General features: G+C 36.0%; 1 protein-coding gene across 1 annotated transcript in view; it reads left to right on the top strand.

Moving 5' to 3' along the window:
- Nucleotides 1-22,973, top strand: part of msn (serine/threonine-protein kinase msn) — a 555,676-nt gene that overhangs the window by 491,155 nt on the left and 41,548 nt on the right. The window contains 1 exon segment of the mRNA XM_090377310.1: nucleotides 5,578-5,646. Within this exon segment, the coding sequence (XP_090233436.1) occupies nucleotides 5,578-5,646 (69 nt within the window).

The raw sequence follows: 22,973 nt of genomic DNA on the forward strand, positions 1-22,973 counted from the left end.
ACTACCATCCTGACACCTCGGAGAACCATAGAGATGGTCATGAACCTTGAATGTACCATAAATCAATTAATAGCGTCAATTAATCTAATAATAGTTGAATTAAATTAAAATTAATTAAAAATAACCTCATATTGAAATACCATGTCCTGCCACTCTTGGACAGGATTGAGCCCTGCAAGAGTTGACATACACAGAAATGACTGTTGCCATGTCACCCATGAAACAATACCATATTACCACTCTTGGACAGGATTAGGCCCTGCAAGAGTGGGACTAGACAAAATAAGATAAACATCACGTTAGATAAAGAAATATAATAAATATTATATAGCAAATAAATATAAAAATATTATGAAGTGACTCCAAGGAAAGAGACTAAAGGAACTAAGAGACTAAAACTTGCCTGATGTGTAATGTTAATGATGTGTAACAAAGAATGATGATGTCTGAGGAATGGCAGTGTTCGTGCTGCTGTATATCAGACAATCAATAATTAATGATATTAATGTATATCTCTTGCCATGTCACCTTGACAATATGTGCCATCACTACCACTCTTGGACAGGATTGGGCCCTGCAAGAGATGGATTAGATTTATTTGTTTCATTTTAATCTTATTCTACTATGTTTTATCTCATTTTATTTTATTTTATTTTATTTATTTTGTTTTACTCTGTTTTGTTATATTTTACTTTATCTTAACCTTATTCTATTTATTTTATTTTACTTTATTTTATTTTACTTTAATTATAATATTTAATTACTAAGAGGAAACAAAACTAAAGGTGTGCCCTGGTATCTCTGAGGGGACCTTCCCTGATGCGTTACCCGGTCACACAGGATCAAATTAACGGGACACCAGAAGTCCAAAGAATCAACCACAGGACCGGACCAGTCCGCGTCCCCATAAGAAAAAGTAGACCCTGGCTGCCTCCGCGTGGCTAGGGATGGGAGTGAGGGGCTGTAACACAAACCTGCCACAGCCCCCTACTGCTAAATGCCAGGTGCCGGCAAACACACAACGCAAACATAACACTAATGCACACCTAATTACACATTTCATCTATCAGATGCAAAAGTTTTTTTTTTTTTTTTTTATTCTCCAAAATTCAAAAACTTAAAAATTTAAATTCTTTAAACTTTTTTTTTTTTTTTTTTTTTTTGTGTGTGTAATATATATATTTCTTATATTTAGATGCTCTTTTAAGTTTCTTTTCTAAGCCGGCAACTTGGCGAAAAGCCTAACAAACGGCGGATATAGGGGAAACCCTGGAAGCCGCCAATAACTTACAAATACACTTGTATGTATGTATAGTTTAACTCATGTAAGTTAGTTTTGTTTTTTAGCCTATACATACGAATAGCTGCCTGAGAATACATTTGTACCGACATAATACACAGTAAATATGGAAACTGGCATATTATATGAACTGGTCCACTGTGACCAGCATAGAGTATGGGCAGAAAACTACTAAAACAACAAAAACAGTACTCAATGATATTGTATCCCTTTTCTTAATTTTTGTTAATTCATTGATTACATTCTTTAGTTAGCCATACACTGTGGATATTCCACAACTTTATCTGTTGTTTGAGTAAGTCTGAACAAGTTTACCAGAACTCTGACAGGAGAGTACTTGCACACAAACACTATTCTTTGCCATGATTACAGTCCAAGATGCCATCCTCATAAAGAGGAATAGTGTAGTATTGGCTCTGGTAGCCATATTGGCATTGAAAAAAAAATTGTTCAAAGTGGACAAAAGATTGACTGTTAAAAGGACAACAGCTGCCTTCTACAAATATATTAAGCAAAATTTAATAATTGTGTAATAATAGGGAATTTAACATTGGAAAAAAGTTCTTGTGCATTGGGAATAAGCATATTATGAGAAATTTTATTGGATTTCTGTTCTAAAGCAGTGTGTTAGAGAGGCAACAAGAGGGAGTAATATTCTTGATCTGATTATCAGCAATGATTATTCAAATATTAAGAATCTGCAGATAAAAGAACCATTAGATGGCAGTGATCATAGCATATAGATTTGGGATTTACTTAAAGATGTAACTACTCATGGGTAAAGGAAAGGGTTTTTGATTTTGTAAAGGTCACTACAATGGTCTTAGACAGTTTTTAAATTCTATGCAGTGGGACAAGCTGATGTTACCATCAGATAATTCTAAATGGGAAGTGTCCAAGTAATTAGTCATAGAAGCTACTAGGCTTTTCATACCAACCATGAAAAAAAATACTCTTCAAGGTTCTTTTTCGTCAGATGAACTGATAAAACTTGTGGTAGAGAAGAAATGTTCATGGGATGCACACAGAAGCTTATGGTAGATATAAACTAGTCTGTAATCGAGTCACAAAGGAGGTCAGGCAAGCGAAGGCAGATTAAAAGAAATCTTTGGCAAAGGATGCAAAGAAAAATAGCAAAGGCTTTACTTATGTAAACACTAGAAGGAAGGGAATGAATCAAATTGGTACACTCACTATCAGTAGTTTGACTTGTGATCCTGCTCAGGTTGCTGACAAACTGAATGAGTATTTTGCATCTCCGTTCATACATGATTAATTCTTTAGGGAAAGGGATGCCAAAAGTTTATCAAGCGCTAAGAGGGAGCTAAATGATTTTGTAATAACTGAGAGGAAAGTGGAAGAGAAATTTTTGAAGTTAAACATAAGAACTGCACCTGTGGTGGATGGGATCTTTCCAGTTATATTAAGGGAGACAGTGAAGGAAGTAAGCAAACCCTTAGCCATCAGTATGGAACATCCTTGGATTTGGGGGAGGTCCCTGCAGACTTGAGATGTGTGAATGTATGCTCAATTCACAAGGGGGATCAAAGGGTAACACAAGTAATTACACCTGTTAGTTTAACTTCTGTTCCAGGGGAAAATACTGGAGTCACTGGTAAAGGAAGTAATTCAGGATCTAGACAAGGTTGCAGTTATACTTCAAATGCAGCATTTTTACTACAGTGTGGTCACAAAGAAACTGGATGCAAAAAATTATTTTGGTATAATTTACTTGGATTTCAGGAAAGCTTTTGATACTGTTGCAAATTAAAGACTGCTCTACAAATTAGTGCAGTGTGGCATTAAAGGTAAGTTGATGCTATGGATAAAGGGATGGTTGAGTCAGAGAAGACAGAATACTAATCAATGGACATTGCTCTTCGTGGACTAAAGTTATTAGTGGAGTTCCCCAGGTTTCTGTGTTAGGTCCATTGATGTTTTCTCCATTTATCAATGCTATTGATGAAGGCATATCAGGCTTAATATCCAAGTTTTCAGATGATAGTAAGGTTGGCAGGGTGGTTAATGACAGTATACTACTGCTAGAGGCATATAAAAGGTTGGGAGATGAACTAAAAAATGGAAATTGAAGTTTATCATTGATAAATGCAAAGCACTGCATATGGGTAACATTATCCCAAAGAATTGTACAAATTGTGTGGTACTGCACTCAGGGTAGTGGAAAACTAAAAAAGACCTGGGGGTACTTGTGCAATCAGATATGATGTTCTCTGAGCAAATGCAGACAGGTTGCCAATACACCTCATGAGGTTTTGTCGGTGATATACAGGAGTTCTGCTAGCAGAGATAAGGAAATGATTATCCCATTGTATAAGGCAATGGTCAAACCACACCTTGAGTACTGTTCAGGCTGGAGTCCTCATTTAGGAAGGATAATAGTGGCTGGAATGAGTACAAAGAGAAGGTTAACAAGATTGGTGAGTGGAAAAGGGGGTGCTGTTACCAGGAAAGGCTTTAGTTCTAAAAATTGCAATCTCTGGAGATTAGGCACCTGCAAGGTGATCTGATTGAAGTGTTTAAGCCTTTGAATGGATTGAGCATGCTCAGTGCAGATGGGATTTTTCCTCTTGCTCAGACCACACATGAGGGAGCACAAATTCAAATTGAGTAAGAATGGTTGCACCCATTTAGCCCCACTTGCTGGAACAAATTTCCAGCTGTTGTTTTTTGGAAGTTGACAGTTTAAATAAATCCAAGGAAGAACTAGACAAACTATTGGAGGGAATGAATAGATGAAATGGGAGGTGTTTTTTTTTTTTTTTTTTGCTGATGCTGTATAAGCTTGCTTTCTTGCATCATTTTCTACTACTAATAGTAATACTCTTACAAAACACTTTTTTTCTCAATAATTTCTGAACTAATTATACTTTGAATAAATTTTGGCTTGGCACAAGATAGCCCTTGTAGATGATATGTCACTGAACTGTCAAGCAATAGAACAAACAATCAATCAATCTTTATCATGTATTTTGTACAAATCTACAAAAATTCAACTTGAATGTTAGCAAGTTTCTTCTCATTTCCTTGTTAGCTCATCCAGTACACTAGAATGCTACGAGTTTAAATGATTTGAAGTATTTGGTATATTTTAATTACATCTTTCTACAACTCTTGATGGTCAGGTAAGATGACAACAATGTAAATATAAGTTAATATTGATTAAGGACATTAGTCAAGCAGTCAATGTGCAAATTACAAAATATCTGTAGGTTTTGTTGTTGATTAAGATATTAATTCATTGTTTCACAACTAATATTTATTGATAATAAAAGCAATCAACCAAATAATATAGATTGTGTGCTTTCAATTCAGTTTACAAACTTCCTATTTCTACAATTTTCAATGATGTTTTGAATTATTATTAATAAATTTTTTGAAAATTTGCATAAGGTTTTTCTTTTTGTAATTTTGGAGTTAACCAGAGAATACTGATATTGGTGATTAGAAAGAAAATATGACCATAAGTTTTGCCTTTATGCCTGTTTGATTAATGGGCGTTTTCAGTTTTCTCTGATTGAATATGATTTCTTAATAAATAAAGGAAAAAGTAATTTAAGAAGTTCTGATTTTTTTCACATCATCCATTTGACTTTTGTTTTTTTTTAATAATTATAAATAGCTTTTTATTTTTTGAAAAATTTGCAGATTGTGTTATACAGTGAACAAAACAAACTTTTTTAAAAGAAAGTTTTATGCTTTTAGTTAAATTGAAGTTTAATTATTTGTATGTAAATATTATTGCTGTGTTGATTAGATATACTTTTAAGAGAGATTAAAATAAGTAATAAATTCATATTTTTAACAATTTTCTGTGTTAAAGAAATGCATGAACTACCGAACTGTTAAATGACACGGTACTGCATATGACTTGTTTTTATAGCTAGCAGAATCTTTTTAGCAACTAAAATATATGAAGCATGAAGGTCATATTATTTTTATTAATGTGGCTGTGTTTATTTTAAGGCTATATGAGAATATTTTAGAAAAAATAATTTATTGAAAGGATATGATTTTAATATTCTGAAAAGTTTAAATTTGCTTGGTTTTTAAATTTGAATGAACTTCATTAATACTGCTAATAGTAAGTGGTGAGTGCCAACCTCTGAAATCATTTAAATAATTTTGTTGCTAGATACAGATTTAAGATTAGTTTTAAGTAACTGCTTAATAGTCAAGTTTGGCACCAGTGCTAAGTAGCTAATTTCGAAGCTTCCTATTTCTACAATTTTCTATTCTCCTTTTTTCTTGCTACCCAGTGGTCTGGTCTATCCCCCAACATGGCTTTAAGGACTGGGAAAATACATTTCGCATTTGGAGTGGCAATGGTAAACACCCTTCTCTCGTATGGGATACTGCTGACAGTTTATCTTCTCACATGCTATGCCATGTTTCATGCTTGCAACTTGTTTGCTTTTTTTGTTTTGTCTTGTGTAAAAACACTGCATGTTTGATTTCTGTTGCTGGTATCATTAACCTGAGTTCACCTTTTATTTTATTTTCAACATTTAGTAATAGTTTATTATTAAGAGATTATAAATGGATTTTTTCTTGATAAAATTATTCAAGTTGTTTCAGGAGATAAATACAGATCATTAAAAGAAATTAAGCTATGAAGATGGCATACTGTATTTATCTGATTATAAAGCAGTTTCCTTTTTCTTAAGATTTACGACAATTTGGAATAATGACACTTATGTAGGCGGTGATAAAATCTGTGTGGTGACAGCTGAATCTATTCTTTTTCCTATTCATATCTGGCCAGTTGAGGTTTGAACTGTGAAAAACAAAGCCACTAAAAAGAAACAGAACTTTCTTAAAGGATAGTTCAGTTTATTTGATGTAGTGCAGTGTATCTGAAAGTAGAAGTGAGGTGTGGTACTGAGAGAGAGAGAGAGAGAGAGAGAGAGAGAGAGAGAGAGAGAGAGAGAGAGAGAGAGAAAATCACATGATAGGATTTGGCTTCTTTCAGTCCATTCCCTAACTGGCAGTTCAAGATTAGGAGGCAAGGGAATATAGAATCGTTCAACTGTTCTCAACAAATGATACTATTATTTCTTTAAGAATATTAGAATCGTAACACTATATACAAGTATAATACTAATATCATAATTTATGCAGGAAAAAACTGAGTCAGATCTAGTTACCTCTCTCTCTCACTCTCACATTCTACTTTATTGCAAGTGAAACTGTAATCTGGTTCAAGACATATGTAAAATTGGGTTGGGTGAGTGCAAATGAACAGTGAAATTTTTCAGTAAGGGAATGAGATAAATTGTTATTAGTGTGTAAATACTGATATGATCTAAGTCAACACATGTAAATTAAAAAAGTAACATAGAAAAAGTCACTGTGAAAATAGTATTCTTAAGCTATGATGACATCAATTTGCTTATTCGCAATCATAAAATAACTAATTTGCGTGTGTGCACGCGTGCGTGCCAATTTTTATTTACTGATATATATACACATACACAGGGTGATTCACTACCAGTGTGACAAACTTGCAGGAGGTGTAGGGGGCACAAAGACGAATTGGAATCACATAGCATTGCAGGGTCCAAAATGCCTTTGTCATGCAGTAGAGGACGTTGAATGGGAGGTCTCGTGAACAGCGATCCTGCTGGAGGTCAGCATTTGCGAACCGGTTCCCGAGGCAGTAGGATGGACGAGTATTCAAACGTTGAACTGGCCGACATGCACCTCGCATGTGGAGCTGCAGACTGTAACGGGCGCACCGCTCTGCGCTTGTACCAGGAACGTTTCCCGCACAGGCGTGCTCCTCATCATGATTTTCGCACATGTGCACAGACGGTTACGTGAGACTGGTTGTTTCAAGAGAGGTACTATGAATTGAGAGCGAATGACGAGGACGCCAGACAATGAGGAGAATGTTCTACGTCTTGCAGAAGGCAATCCGAGTAAGAGTACTCGAGCGATAGGCCAACGATTGGGTATTTCCCAATCCACTGTATGGAGGATACTGTCAACAAACCAAATGAGTTCATACCATCTGCAATGCGTCCAGTCATTGGAGCCTGCGGATTATCCACTCCGGAGGACTTTTGCTACTTGGTTTCTTCAACAGAAACGGTTCGCAAATGCTGACTTCCAGCAGGATCGCTGTTCACGCGACATCCCGTTCAACGTCCTCTACCACATGACAAAGGCATTTCGGACCCTGTAATGCTATGTGATTCCGATTAGTCTTTGTGCCCCCTACACTTCCTGCAAGTTTATCACACTGGTAGTGAATCACCCTGTATATATATATATAGGCCTCCGTAGCCGAGTGGTCAGGAATGGGAGTGCAGTGGCACATGCTCTTTGAGTAGACTGGGGTTCAATCCCCGGACTGCTAAATACAGTCGATCTACCAACCTGCACTGGTCCAGCGTGGCAGATTATGTTTCATTTGTCTCAACATGAATTGTTGAGGAGGCTTCCATCCTGCAGTGGGGTTGATAATGACTGCAGTTTACCTTTTTTTATATATATATATATATATATTATGAAATCAACAAATATATATTATGAAATCCCTGTTGATTTCATAATATAATAGAATATAGGAATTATCAAGAACTTAATAGCTCTCTATTATCAAATAATATATATATATCAGTAAATTTTCCTAGATTTACTTTACCAAATAATTGGTCATGTAATGATATGGAAATGCCTGTATTATTCAGAATCTAGGCCGTACAAGGAAGCCTTCAGTAACATGTCAAAACTCTCCTTAAAACTTTTTTCCTGCTTGAAATTTCATACAGTAGCAGATACTTTGTAAAGAGAAGATAATGTGCAAAGCTTTAGTTTCTGATACAGAAACTGTCAGGAGTGAGTGAGTGAGGGCTGCTTATTTGCTTTGCTTTTGCCTCGTGTGCTAATCACAAAATGCCACAGTAATAAACTTATGTAATAATACACAGTAATAATAATGGTGAAAGATGAATATAATATAAATGCACATGATAGATGAGAGCAAATAGCAAATGAAGACTGAACATGTTATACAGGACATATAACTAAAAATCTTTTCATTAAAAATTTTGAATTATTTTTGTGCATTGTGGTTTATATCAGCAGCTAAGTTTTTGCCTGTTGTCTTCTTTACATTAACTACCCATGCATTTGAAAAATTAAGTGGGGTGGGGGGGGGTTTCCCCAGATGGTGTTATTGAAGGTTTCTTTGTTGAAGGAATACTTAATTTCTAAAGGTGTGTTGTGCACATATGAATATGTGTGCCAGCTATTCATCACCAGAATGACATTCATCATGTAAAAAACAAAAGAACCTGTAAATGAACTTTTATGTATATTTGCTTTAATGTGGTCATTAAGAGCCTTCTGCTTATCAAACTTTCAGCAATACAATTCGATTAGCTGTTGTCTCTTTTTTTTACAATGGTATTTGATGAACTGGCAAATGAACAGTGAGAATCACAGCAAACTTCGGGAACTTACTGGGCAAACTAGTTTTCTGCTACCACAGTCTCCCTTCATTCTCGATAAACCGATGGTATATGTTATCAGTAGTGGCAGTAGACGTTGATAACGATGTATTGATTAGTTTTTCTTATTATTAAAAGCAGATTATTGGAGTTCGTGAGTTTAATACCTTCGTGGCTGAAATTTACTTATGGGTACACCCTCCAGACTGCCTCAGTCTTAGGGTGTTTATCCCCCCCTTCCCACTGTTTTAAAATAGGAAAATGACTTATACTGATGGTGAGTGTTATCGGTAGTGGCAGTAGAAGTCGTTTTCCTATTTTAAAACAGTGGGAAGGTGGGGATAAACACCCTAAGACTGAGGCAGTCTGGAGAGTGTACTTTTAATTTCAGCCTGCTCATGAACTCCAATAATCCGTTTTTAATAATGGGGGGGGGGACCTAATCAATACATTGTTATCGACTTCTACTACCACTACTACTAACACACACAATCTCTCTACCAAGAATGCAGGGAGAAACTGCGGTAGTGGGAAACGAGTTTGCCCAGTAAGTTTCCGAAGTTTGCTGTGGTTCTCGTGTTGGCTTTTCCTTACCTTAGCCAATGAACCACTATTAGCATTCATCAAAACATTTAGTTCTTACTTTCCTTTAGCCATTTGTAGACATTGTTCACATTATTCAAGATATTTCTGATAATCAGCAGAAATCATAGTAATTTAAAATATGTAACACTTGTAACTAATGACATAAGTTAAATATTAATTAACTGTGAACTCTCAAGAAACTTGGAGCATCCCAGGAAACAATCGACTGAATAAAAGAAATACCTATTTTTTTTTACGTATGTTTGTATTAGGAGTTACAGATACTAAAGTAAAGTACCAAATAATTAAACTCTTACTGGAAATAATTAAAACTGGCTTTTTGTAGATGTTTTAACCTTAGAAATAGCTTTTTACATATAAAAGCTAGTATTAAACTTATTGCATAATAGTAGTAACATAATCATTGAATTATATTTCCAAAATTTTTTTTCCATTTTATTAGTTACTATTGGAGATTATAAATGGTAGCAAATGGAAATGAGGCATAGTGTTTTTTTTTTTTTTTTTTATTTTAGGTAAAAAATTTGAGAAAGCAGCTTCAGCTATCTCTTAATTAATATGATAGGTATTTGCACTCTTGCACTTCATCTGATTTTTTTTCTTTAATGAATGTCCAATAAATTATGTTAATACAGTAAACCCCCGCTATTCGCGGGGGTTACGTTCCTGAGAAATGCCGCGAATACCAAAAACGCAAATACTGAGTTATGAATCCCATAATAGTAATAAAGGGGTTCCATTCCAAAGTTTATAAGAAAAACTAGTCTAAAATTTTGTCTATGTATGTATTATATGTACCTTCATAATATGACTATGTACATAGACAGTACATAGTGAAATGCAAGCATATGGCATCGAAATGAAAATAAGAAGCAATTTAATATTAAATGTAATATTTATTAGAAATTTCAAACAAATCTTTCAAACCAGCGTCTTTGCTAGCTAAAAAACCTATCCCGCCAGTGCTATCACCAGTTTCGCTAAAGCGTTGATAAGGAGTTTTGCGTTTTCACGAATAATGAGTGAATTTAATGGAATTTTATTTTGAGTTCGGTCTTCTATCCACAGATTTAAAGCCTTTTCCATTTTTTCTAATTTAACATCACGAGTTACAGAGCAAATTTTGAAGCAATTAGCGCGTTTTCATGGACACTACGGCGGATTTTTTCTTCCGATTTTTTGATTGATCGTACCATTGACTCATTAATTTTATAATGTTTTGCCACTGAGGAGACACTTTCACCATTAGAAATTTTATCTAATAACTCAATTTTATTCGCTAATGTCATCACCTTCTTTGATATTTTCACCTTTCTCTTGTTATTCGTAGTCATTTTTGTAGGGGTTAGAAAGAACTTGTCCACAATAAAGTCACTTTCTTCCGTTAACACACTCGAAAAAGTCTGTTTTACACTGCAAAACGGTAGATTTATCACTTTTGTAAGCATATCAATTTATAAATTTATTCAATTTATAAGCATATAAATTAAAAGCAAACGACGAAACCTTCCATAACAAGTGCATAACACATATTGAACAAGGATTAGCGAGAAACATCCACACTCGCGATTTTGTCACCCCTCTCCCCCCACCCACTGAGCGCTGGTTTGACCGGGAAAGATCATTTTAGCCACGCCCATGTTTTTTTATGGCGGAAAATATTCACTGCGCTTTAAAATTCACATTTTTTAGGTTTCATTTTATATTAAATCGGCGATCGCGAATACACGAAGCTGCGAATACAGATACCGCGAATAGCGGGGGTTTACTGTATACTGTATCGGTATTCTTGAATCCTGTGTCAGTGGGCTCTCACAATATATTATTATTATTAGCCATATGGTGCAAGGAAGCCTGAGGCTTATGCTGCACCAGCAAAAAAAAAATTCCTGAGAGAGAGAGAGAGAGAGAGAGAGAGAGAGAGGAATGATGATATCCAGCTCAGGACCCTGGGTGTGCCAAGCCCATACTCACCAGATGTTGTGACCCCCTGGGGATGTATATATTTTCATCTCATTTAATTCACAGGCTGTGCCACTACAACCACTCAAGTTTCAGCCAACTGCTGGTTGGTGGCAGAAGAATGTGTACAAGTAAGAATGGTTGCAAGTTATTACATGTTTCTGGTAGTTGCAAAATGGCTTTGTTATTGTGAACTGTTTTATGAGCTGATTAATGGAAGATTGAAGGCTGAAGAACATTTTATTATTTGCTGTTGTGTTCACCATGGTATTAGTGCTATGGAGTGAGAGAAATACTATGTTTACAGAGACAAGTGTTTGAAGAAAACTGCAATTTTGAAGTGGCACAGGTACATTAAGGAAGATCCAAGATGCTGTGGCCACGACAACTTTCAAAGACTTATAAAGAAATCGCTCCCAGAAGTGCTTCATTGAGTGAGTTTATCAGTAGTGCAAGTGCAGTACACACTTTTGAGGAGACTATTTCAAAAAAAGGAGAGGGCACCTTATGAAGAAATGCCTACCAGAAGCACTTCAATGAGTGAGTTGATCAATAGTGCAAGTGGATACATGTCAAAGGAGACTATTTCAAAAATAGAAGAGGGCACCTCATTGACAAAGTTAAAATTAAGGTAAGACCATTCGATGAATTAAATGATCAGCCTGTGTAAAATTGAATGTTACTTTGCAGCATCACAAGATGGCAGTTGTCATTTGTGGTTGCCACTAGAGGTACTGGATCCTTGGGTACCTGCATATGGCTCTTTGCTCACAAATGAAGTTTCAGTGAAGTATGAATTTGGTATTGACCACTTCATACCATAGTTTCAGACTATTTAAGTTATCAGATAATTAAATAAATTATTTAAATTATTAAATGATAATCCCTTTTACTGTATCAAGAAAGACATTGTGCGTGTGTGTACATGCATTTTGAAGATTGTTTCAATGCATTACCAACAAACTACATTTACATTAAAATAAGATTGTTCTGAAATTCTAAAGGGACATGCTGCCATCTATTATAATAGTTTCAAAAATTGGCCTAGGGGTGTGTGTAACCTTTTCAACATGGTTAGAGAGAATTTCTGGGCTTAGATGAACTTAAATTGAAAAAAAAATTTCTATAATTCCAACTTAGAGGTTGATTAAATGGAATTGAATAATGCAACATTAATAAATATCAATGGTATTATAGCATAAAAAAATTACTAGGTTTTTTTTTTTTTTTTTCTATTACAAAATTGATCTTGGATTTTATTTTTCACTGTAAGTTCAAAATAGGAAAGGGGGGAAAAAAATGAATATTTAAAAGAATTTATGAGCAATACTAGTGGTAATTTTTCAATTTTTACAACCTTTCAAATTCCACAAAGCACTCTGAAGTGGCGTACATACTATTAAATCTGGAAACTGACTTGCAAAAGTTAATTATTACATGAGTGATATGCACATTATGCATGAGAAAATGTGCATGTTTGTTTTGTTTTGTTTTTTTTTAATGAAGCCTTTAGGATGCTCGAAAAATAGTATTTTCACTTATGTGGTATAACTATTGTTACTGTGCACTGTTATTCTTCTAACAGTGGACCAGAACTACAGTAAATTTTTGTAGTTAAAGTAGCAAATACATGTTGAATACATATTCAAAAACAATGAAGGCCTTAGTAATAAACTACAGAAAATTGAAGGAGAGTTTGATTTTACCTTGAGGTGCAACTTATATCATGAAATTTTCATAGTATGAAATCAGTCATACATCAATGCTATATAATTTTTATATTTATTAGGTAGCAGAAACTGAATTTGTCTTTCAAAGTTTAAGATTGACAAGTTACTCTTTTAGATTTCCTTTAAAAATTTAATTTAAACTGTGTATTTACACATTTGATATTAATTCGTGATTGAAACTAATGTATATTTAGGATAAATGCATCATTTTGTGTGTAAGGATAGAGCAAATCATTAGTTTCCCCCAGTTTTATACAAGTAAATAGCATTGCCTCTAAGAATTTTACTGTTTATTTGTTATTGTACCATTAACGTAGATGATAATTTAAAGGATTATTATCCCTTCAGTGTGTTACTAGATACTCATGAATTGATGGCTAGACATTCCAGTTGTGATATTTTTCATGAGGTTGCTGAAAGGTGTGGATGTTCAAACCTCAATAATTGGGTTGTGGAAGTTATATGCACTTAACATGGGAACTGCAAAAGACAACTCTTATACATTGTACAAAAGTATAACTGCCTGAAGCTTTTTCCTAAATCGATTTTAGCTGCATCTGAAATTAGTAGACCATGTTATCTTTGGCTATTCAAATGTAATGAAACAATCTTACAAAAACTATTTCTCTTTCTTAACTCCTCTTTTTTGTTGTTGTTTCTGCATGTTTAGTTATTTTATTTTTTGCAGCATAAAAAAAGTTTTATTTTTTGCAGCTTATCATAAAAAACATCTTATGATAAACTTTTGAGATTATAAAATAAAATAAGTTTTCTGTTTTACTTCAGGGCAGCCACATAGGGTCAAAAGAGTTTACAAATTAGAAATAATACCAGGATAGCACTGTTTTAGTAGTCACATGATCTAAAATACTCACAGGCAACTCGAATGTGCATCCTACCTTTCCCTTACATTTGACTGTTTGGCTACTGCAATCTATATGTGTTTGAATTTGTAGGATGAGATATTTTAATTGCTATAGCGGTGGCGACAAATGATGCAAGAAAGCAAGCTTATATAGTATCAGCAAAAAAAAAAAAAAACACGTGCACACACTTCATCCATCATTACGCTACAAGAAAATGTCTGGCTCATTCTTGAATTTATTTAAGCCATCCACTTCCACAACAGATGGAAGCCTATTCCAACAATAAGCCACTCACTGGTTGAAAGCAGACTTCCACACATCTATCCGGCAACCATCCTTTCTTAACTTAAATTTGTGCCCCCTCGTGTGTAATCATAGCAAGAAGAAGAGTGCCACTCACATTCAGCTTACGTAATCCGTTCAATGCCTTAAATACCTCAATCAGATCATCCTGCAGGTGCCTAGTATCCAGACACTGCAATTTCTATAACTGAAGCCTTTCTAGGTAAGAACCCCCTTTGTAGTAGTAGTAGTAATGGCAAATAATGAAAGAAAGCAAGCTAAAGCATCAACAAACAAAACAAAAAAAAAAAAAACTACACAGTTCATATACCATCCAAGGATTTGTCTAGTTCTTCCTTGAATTTATTCAACCCATCCACTTCCACAACAACAGATGGAAGCCTGTTACAACAATCAACCACCAGTCCAAAGGCAAACCTCCACACATCTATCCTGCAACCATCCTTTCTCAACTTGAATTTATGCCCCAGCAAGTGGAAGAATGCCATTAGCATTCAGCTTACTCAATCCATTCAAAGCTTTAAACACCTCAGTCAGATCTCACCGTAGGTGCTTAGTCTTGAGACAAACTGAAGCCTTTATAGTAAAAGCAGGCTTTTATAACCTTTACCAGTCTGGTTGCCACTTTCCAGCAGATCTACATCCTTCCTAAAGTGAGGCCTCCAGAGATGTATACAGTACTTAAGTACTCAAGATGTGGCTTAACTATGTCTTTATACAAAGAGATAATCGCCTCCTTATCCCCGCTATCAAAGTTTTTGTATATCATTAACAAAATCCTGTGAGCTGTACTGGCAGGATGTCTACACTGCTCAGAGAATTTCATGTCTGACTGCACAATTATCCCTAAGTCTTTTATTCTCTACTACCTTAAGTATAGTACCATGATATCAGTTGATAAGTTACTCTGAGGTTACTGCTACCCATATGCACCATGCATTTGTCAATGTTAAACTTCAGCTGCCATTTCTTCAGCTCCCATTGACCCAATTTTCCTAGATCCTGTTGTAGTAGCTCACCCTGATGACTATCCTTCACCATCCTGCCAATCTTTGTATCTATAAGCTGAGATGTTAAGCCTAATATATCTACATCAGTATCATTGATAAATATTGAAAACAACAATGGGCCCATCAGCAAACACTGTCTGACTGACTCCACTGATAGCATTAGTCCACGAAGAGTAATGCCCATTGATAACCACTGTCTTCTTCCACTTATCCATTCCTTTATCCATAGCAGTAACTTGCTGTTAATGCCACATTACATCAGTTTATACAGCAATCTTTTATGTGCAAGAGTGTCAAAAGCCCCACTGATGTTAAAATTATTTTTTGTATCCAGTTCTTTGGTCACTGCATCATAGTAACCTATCAGATTATTTAGATAAGACCACCCATTAAGAGATTCATGCTGTGACTGCAGTATAATTTCATATCTGACTGCCCAATTGTCCTCAGATCTTTTTCATTTTCCACTACCCTGAATGTCACACAGTTGGTAAGTTACTTTGAGATTGCTGCTACCCATATGCAGTACATAGCATTTGTTAATGTTAAACTTAATGGTAATATGCTGTGTCAGTTCATATCACAAATATTAGGAAGCTATAATTAAAATGGCAGAAGGGACCTACTAACTCATGTATTCTGTATCTTCAAATTATAAGTAATTCTAAGATGCTATCAGTATCAGGCCAAATTAAAATGTTGAAGACTTATGGAGTTGAATGTTACTGAGCAGTGTCCAGAACTGCTCATCATAAATAAGAATTTATATTCTAGATGCCAGTGTCATTTAAATTTTCAACAGATTAAGACCATTAAATTCCGCAATTTTAAACAAGAACGTTAAATCCACAATGAAAGTGTAAACAAAAATTTTGTTTATGCAACAGAAGAAAAATCGATGTTTTTGAACTCTGGTGCTGGAGAAAGCTGCTATGCATACCTTGGATAGCAAAAGTTATGAACAGAGAGAGAGAGAGAGAGAGAGAGATGGATCACATCAAGTCAGAAACCACTGGAAACCAAGCTACAGCTTACCTATTTCGGTCTTGTAATGCAATCTAATTCATTAGAAAAACATAAGTATTAGTAGAGGCATATGACGCAAGAAAGCAAGCTTATGTAGCATCAGCCAAAAAAAAAAAAAAAACCCTTATTTCACTCATTCACTCATCCAAATGTTTATCTAGTTCTGCCTTGAAAATTTATTTAAAATTTATTTAAGTTGTCAACTTCTACAACAACAGATGGAAGTTTGTTCCAGCAATCAACCACCCATTGGCTAAAGGCAAACCTTCCGCACATCTATTTTACAACTGTCTTTCCTCAATTTGAATTTGTCCCCCTCAGGGGACTAATCTGGGCAAGAGGAAGAATCCCATCAGTATTGAGCTTTCTCAGCCCATTCAAGGCTTTATACACCTTAATCAGATACACCTTGATCAGATTGCAGGTGCCTAGTCTCCAGACACTGCAATTTGCAGAACTTAAGTCTTTCTTTGTAAAAGCAACCCCTTTATTCCATTCACCGATCTCATTTCCTTTCTCTGTACTCCCTCGAGCACCTCTACACCCAGAAGCGTAGCTGGGTTTTTGGCGCCCTTGGCAAATTTGTGGCTACGCGCCTTATTTCGATAATTGGTAAAATCATAATAAATAACTACAGTTGGACCTTTGTTAGCATTAGTAGAGACATTTGATGCAAGAAAGCAAGCTTATGCAGCATCAGCCAAAAAAAAAAAAAAAAAAAAAACCAACTTCGACTTCACCCCTCTGTTCATTAGAAATACCTGTCCAGCTGAGCCTTAAACTTATTTAGGCTATCAACTTCCACGATGAGGGATGGAAGTCTGTTCCATCAACCAATTACCTGCTGGCTAAAGGCAAATTTTCGCACTTCTATCCTACATCTGTCTTTCCTCAATTTGAATTTATGCCCTCTCAGGTGATTATTCTGAGCAAGAGGAAGAATCCCATCAGCATTGAGCATGCTCAAACCATTCAAGGCTTTATACACCTCTATCAGATCACCTCGCTGGTGCCTAGTCTCCAGACACTAATTTGCAAAACTTAAGCCTTTCTTCATAAGAGCACCCCTTTGTTCCATTCACTAATCTTGTTGCCCTTCTCTGTACTCGTTCCAGCAGCTCTACATCCTTCTTGAAATGAGGCCTCCAGACCTGTATACAGTACTCTAGGTGTGGCCTGACCATTGCCTTATACAAGGGAATAATCACCTCCTTATCCCTGCTAGAAAAATTCCTATATATCGTTGACAGTACACCATTAGCTACTCTTGCAGCCCATCTGCACTGCTCAGAGAACTTCATATCTGCCTGCACAACCACCTCCAGGTCCCTTTCATTTTCTACCACTGTCAGTGTAGTACCACAGAGTTGATACGTTGCTCTGTCGTTGCTTTTTCCCATATGTAGTACTTTACATTTGTCAATGTTAAACTTCATTTGCCACCTCTCACCCCATCTGCTCAACCTTTCCAGATCCTGTTGCAACAGCATAGTGTCAGTAGTGTCCTTGACAACCCTGCCAACATTTGTATCGTCTGAAAACTTGGACATTAAGCTTGATATACCATCATCAATATCATTTATAAATACAGAAAACAATAATGGACCCAACACTGAACCCTGAGGGACTCCACTAATAATATTAGTCCACGATGAGCAGTGTCCATTGATTATCACTCTCTGTCTTCTCCCCCTCAACCACCCCTTTATCCATAGCAGCAATTTGCCTCCAATGCCACACTGCTCCAATTTTTTGCAGCAGTCTTCCATGTGCAACAGTATCAAAAGCCTTTCTAAGATCCAAGTATATAATATCAAAGTTATTCCCTGCATCCAGTTCTTTTGGGACTGCATCATAGTATCCAATCAAATTGGTCAGGCAAGACTTCCCCTTAACAAAACCATGCTGTGTCCGAGCTATAACTGAAGTCTTGTCTAGATGATCCTGCAGTGCTTCTTTAACCAGTGCCTCCATTAATTTTCCAGTAACATAAGTTAATCTAACAGGTCTATAATTACTTGTGTCGTCCTTTGATCCTCCTTTGTGAATTGGGGTCACATTTGCACATCTCCAGTCCATGGGTACCTCCCCTGAGTCCAAGGAAGCTCTCATAATTATGGCTAAGGATTTGCTTACTTCCTTTGCTGTCTTCTTTAATATAACTGGATAGATCCCACCCAGGTGCCTTTCTTGTGTTTATCTTCAACAATTTCTCCTCCACTTTACTCTCAGTTATTACAAGATTCTCTAGCTTACTGCCAGAGTTGAATACACCTCTGGCATTCCCCTCGCTGAATAACTCCTCATGTGTAAATGTCGACGCAAAATATTCATTTAGTTTGTTAGCTACCTGAGCAGGATCATCAACAGTTGACCCATCGATATCAAGTGGACCAATCTCATTCATCCCCTTTCTTCTAGAGTTTACATAAGTAAAGAACTCTTTGCTGTTTTTCTTTGCATCCCTTGCCAAAGATTTCTCGTAATCTGCCTTCGCCTGCCTAACCTCCTTTGTAATTTGGTTACAGATCAACTTGTATCTATCATAGGCTTCTGTGTCACGTGTTAATTTGTATGTATCCCATGCATTTTTCTTCTCTGCCATATGTCTCATTAGTTCATCTGACATCCATTTAGGCCTAAACCTTGAACAATATTTCTTAGTTGGTATGTAAAGCCTAGTAGCTTCCAAGATAAGTTCTTTGAATGCTTCCCATTTTGAATTTGCTGTTGGTAACATCATCAGTTGGTCCCACTGTATAGAATTTAAATACTGTCTCAGTCCATTGTAGTCGCCTTTACGAAAGCAGAAACCTTTCCCTTTACCCGTAATGGTAGTTACCTCTTTGAGTAAATCCCACTTCAGCACATCGTGATTGCTTCCACCTAGTGGTTCATTTATCTGCAGATTCTTAATGCCGAAGAATCACTACTGATAATCAAATCAAGAGTATTACTCCCTCTAGTTGCCTCCCGAACATGCTGATGTAGAAAAAAATCATCCAGTAAATCCACAAAAGCCTTGCTAGTGTGTGAGTGACCAGCCCCCAAATTCCAGTCAATATCTGGGAAATTAAAATACCCCATTATAAGACTCTCTGATTTACTTGTCCACTCTATTTCCCTGTACAGTTTCTTATTATACTCAGAGTCATTAGGCCTATAGCACACTCCTACTCTCAATTTTGATCTCCCAATGCTTTTGTCACACCAAACTGACTCGACACTGCACTTGTCCAGCGATGTCGACTGGCTTCACTTCCTTGAATTTTATGTGTTTCTTAACTAATAGCATAACCCCTCCTCCCTTCCTATCCTGTCTGTCCTTTCTGTACACATTGTACTTCCCAAATTCCAATTCTGCATTCCTTATATCTGTGTGACACCACGTCTCTGATATCCCAACAGTATCTGCCTTGAGCAATATGTTTTGAGCAATACCTCAAATTCATTAAATTTATTTACTAAACTCCTAGCATTGGTGTATACGCAAGTATACATGCATCTGTTTCTATTCTTAGCTACCCCAACAAATTCTTAAATTAAATTATATAAAAAATTATCTAAAACATCAGCATAAGCTTCCTGTATTTGTGAGACCTACTGAACCTAAAGTACTATGAATAAAATCTCATGGCAAACATACGTTGTTTATTCTTTATTCTAAGGAAATAACTGATGTTACAATGAGGTTTTATTCATAATACTTTGTTTAGCGAGTCTTGCAAATACATGAAGCATATACTCTGATACTTAATCGAATTAACAGTATAATAATTATGGTTTGTTCAGGACAGCTTATCACAGGGAAAAATGTGGGGTGGTTTGAGGGAGGACATATTTTTCATAAGACTTGGTCAAAACTATAATTACCATATTGAACACTTTATACCCCAGGGGCTCACATCTGGTGATTATGGGCTTGGCACACCCAGGGTTCTGAGCTGGATATCATCATTATTCTCATTCTTGGTGATTCCCTTCTACTTTTGACTCTCTCTCTCTCTTAGAGTAACTTGGGGGTTTTTCTTTTTTTTTTTTTTTGGCTGGTGCAGCATAAGCCTCAGGCTTCCTTGCACCATGTAGCTAATAATAATAATACCTGGATATTCTGCTGACTTAGCACTTGGTCTATTACAAAAAAAAAAAAAAAATATATATATATATATATATATATCTACATGCAAATAAGAGAATATTGGGTAATAGTTTTGTGAAGAAGTAAACTTTAGTTTCTTAAATCATTTCAGCAAATGGCAAACTATAATTACCAAATGCTTCTTCTGTTAATACCATTAGAAAGTATCCCCCCTGAAAGTCTCACTTCACTATTTTATTTAGAAAATAAGAAATTATTCAAATTGTAAAGCCAATTTCTGTTAAATTTTTCGATAAAAATTTTATTTTAGTTTATTTAAAATAAACTTAAATGAATATTTAATTTATTGCTAGTTTTATTTCTCTTAATTTTGAGTACCATTTTCATTTCAAATTTTGCCATTCTGTACATTAAGCCTTTTCTTTTTTATTTGGTCAGCAGTATCCATCAGAAAAGACATGTTAATTTAGTTTCCACTATATGATCTTATTCGAAACAGTATTCTAATGATTTCATCTAGAAGCAGTAATTAAACACCTAGTATTAATTGTTAATTGTGACTGACTTGGAAAATCATTAGTTTCACATCATTCTTCAGTAATATGATTTCTAAGTGGTTTTGTTTTTAATGTATTATGGTTTTTTTATATATACATTTATTTTTTGTTTTATTCCATTTTAGCATATGTCAAGGCTGAACAAATTGGAGTAGTACATAAGCATGTTGAAATAAAAATAATTTATATGAAAATAAACTTTCAAAAGGAGTTCCATGTTTCAAAAGGATTGGGGGGGGGGTGATTATCCTGTTATACAAGGCAATGGTCAGGCCATTCCTGTACAGGTCTGGAGGCCTTATTTTAGGAAGGATGTAGAGTTGCTAGAACGAGTACAAAGAAGGGCAACAAGATTGGTGAGGGGAACAAAGGGTGCTCTTACCAAGAAAGGCTAAGCAAATTGCAGCGTCTGGAAAGTAGGCACCTGTGAGGTGATCTGATTGAGATGTATAAGGCCTTGAATGGGTTGAGCAAGCTGAATGCTGACGGGATTCTTCCTCTTGCTGAGATTAAGAACCTGAGGGGGGCACAGATTCGAATTGAGGAAAGACAGTTGTAGAATAGATGTGTGGAAATTTGCCTATAGCCAGCGGGTAGTTGATTGGTGGAACAGACTTCCATCTTTTGTTGTAGAAGTTGATAGTCTAAATAAATTTAAGGCTGAGCTGGACAGGCATTTGGAGCCAATGGAGGGTAAAATGGGAGGTTTTTTTTTTTTTTTTTTTTGGCTGATGCTGTATAAGCTTGCTTTCTTACATCGTATGCCTCTGCTAATGCTAATTTATGTTAGAAATTCAGAATGCACAAAATAATATATGGTTATCAGTCATAGATAGTGTTAAATGGAATATTAACTTGATTGAAATGCTAAGAGAAGTACAAACTATGAGATGTAGAAACAGTCTTTCTTCAAGCAGACTGAAACTATAGAAAAGGTAGTAGAGAACAGAATCATTGAAAGTGAAAATTTTTTTTTTTAAAATAAAAGGAAAATATATCAATATACAGAGTGTCTCAAAAATATTGGTACAAACGTTTAGGGGAGGTAGGTAACATCAAGGAATGTGAATCGCATAGGAACCCATAACCAGAAACGTCATGAGAAAGTAGTAGCAGAGGCACTAGAAGCAGAAATGACACAAGACAGTAATTAGTGGCAAACATTTATTTGACATAATATTAACAATGGAGAATGAGATGGATGCATTTCATGATGTTACTACAGATGCTCGAAGGTTCCACCATGAGACGCGATGCATGCGTGACACCGACGCAGCATGGATTGGTGGACATGGTCAAACACACCTGGAGTTTCTTTGACAGTAGCAGCAGCGCAGACGAGTCTTGGCACAAGATTCATTTCCATCTCCACAGGCGATTCATACACGATAGATTTGAGGGCCCTCCACAGAAAGAATCAAGACTCGATAAATCACGTAAGCTTTGGGGCCAGGCAACGGGTCCACCACGGCCAATCCATCGATGCCTCTTCAAATGGTCACGAACACACCTTCTATAACGGGCAGGCGCCCCATCATGTTGAAACCAAATGTTGCATCTCACAATTGTTGGAACATCGTCAAGTAACCCTGATAGAACTTGTTGAAGAAAGATCCGATATTTAGCGGAGTTCATGTGAGATGGCAACAGGTATGGGCTGACTAAGCAGTCACCGACCATACCTGCCCACACATTTATTGTGAAGCAACGTTGTGCCGCATGAGGGCATCCACACTAGGTGCATGTCTGCCAGCTCAGTTCGTATATCAATGCATTCTCTTCGTGCGGCGTCTACTGCTTGAATGAGTAAACCAGGAATTTTCCCTCTCGCGAACTGATGAACAGTGCCATGTACCGACTTATGGTGACGTTTCTGGTTATGGGTTCCTATGCGATTCACATTCCTTGATGTTACCTACCTCCCCTAAACGTTTGTACCAATATTTTTGAGACACCCAAATATCCCTGCCTCACACAAGCAACAAATGAAAATGGTGCACTGAAGCTGCCCCTCTTTTCCAGTGTTATATTTAATGCCT

Source organism: Mastigoproctus giganteus, chromosome 1, assembly GCF_048544385.1.
Source record: "Mastigoproctus giganteus isolate SK-2022 chromosome 1, ASM4854438v1, whole genome shotgun sequence".
NCBI classification, from domain to species: Eukaryota; Metazoa; Arthropoda; class Arachnida; order Uropygi; family Thelyphonidae; genus Mastigoproctus; species Mastigoproctus giganteus.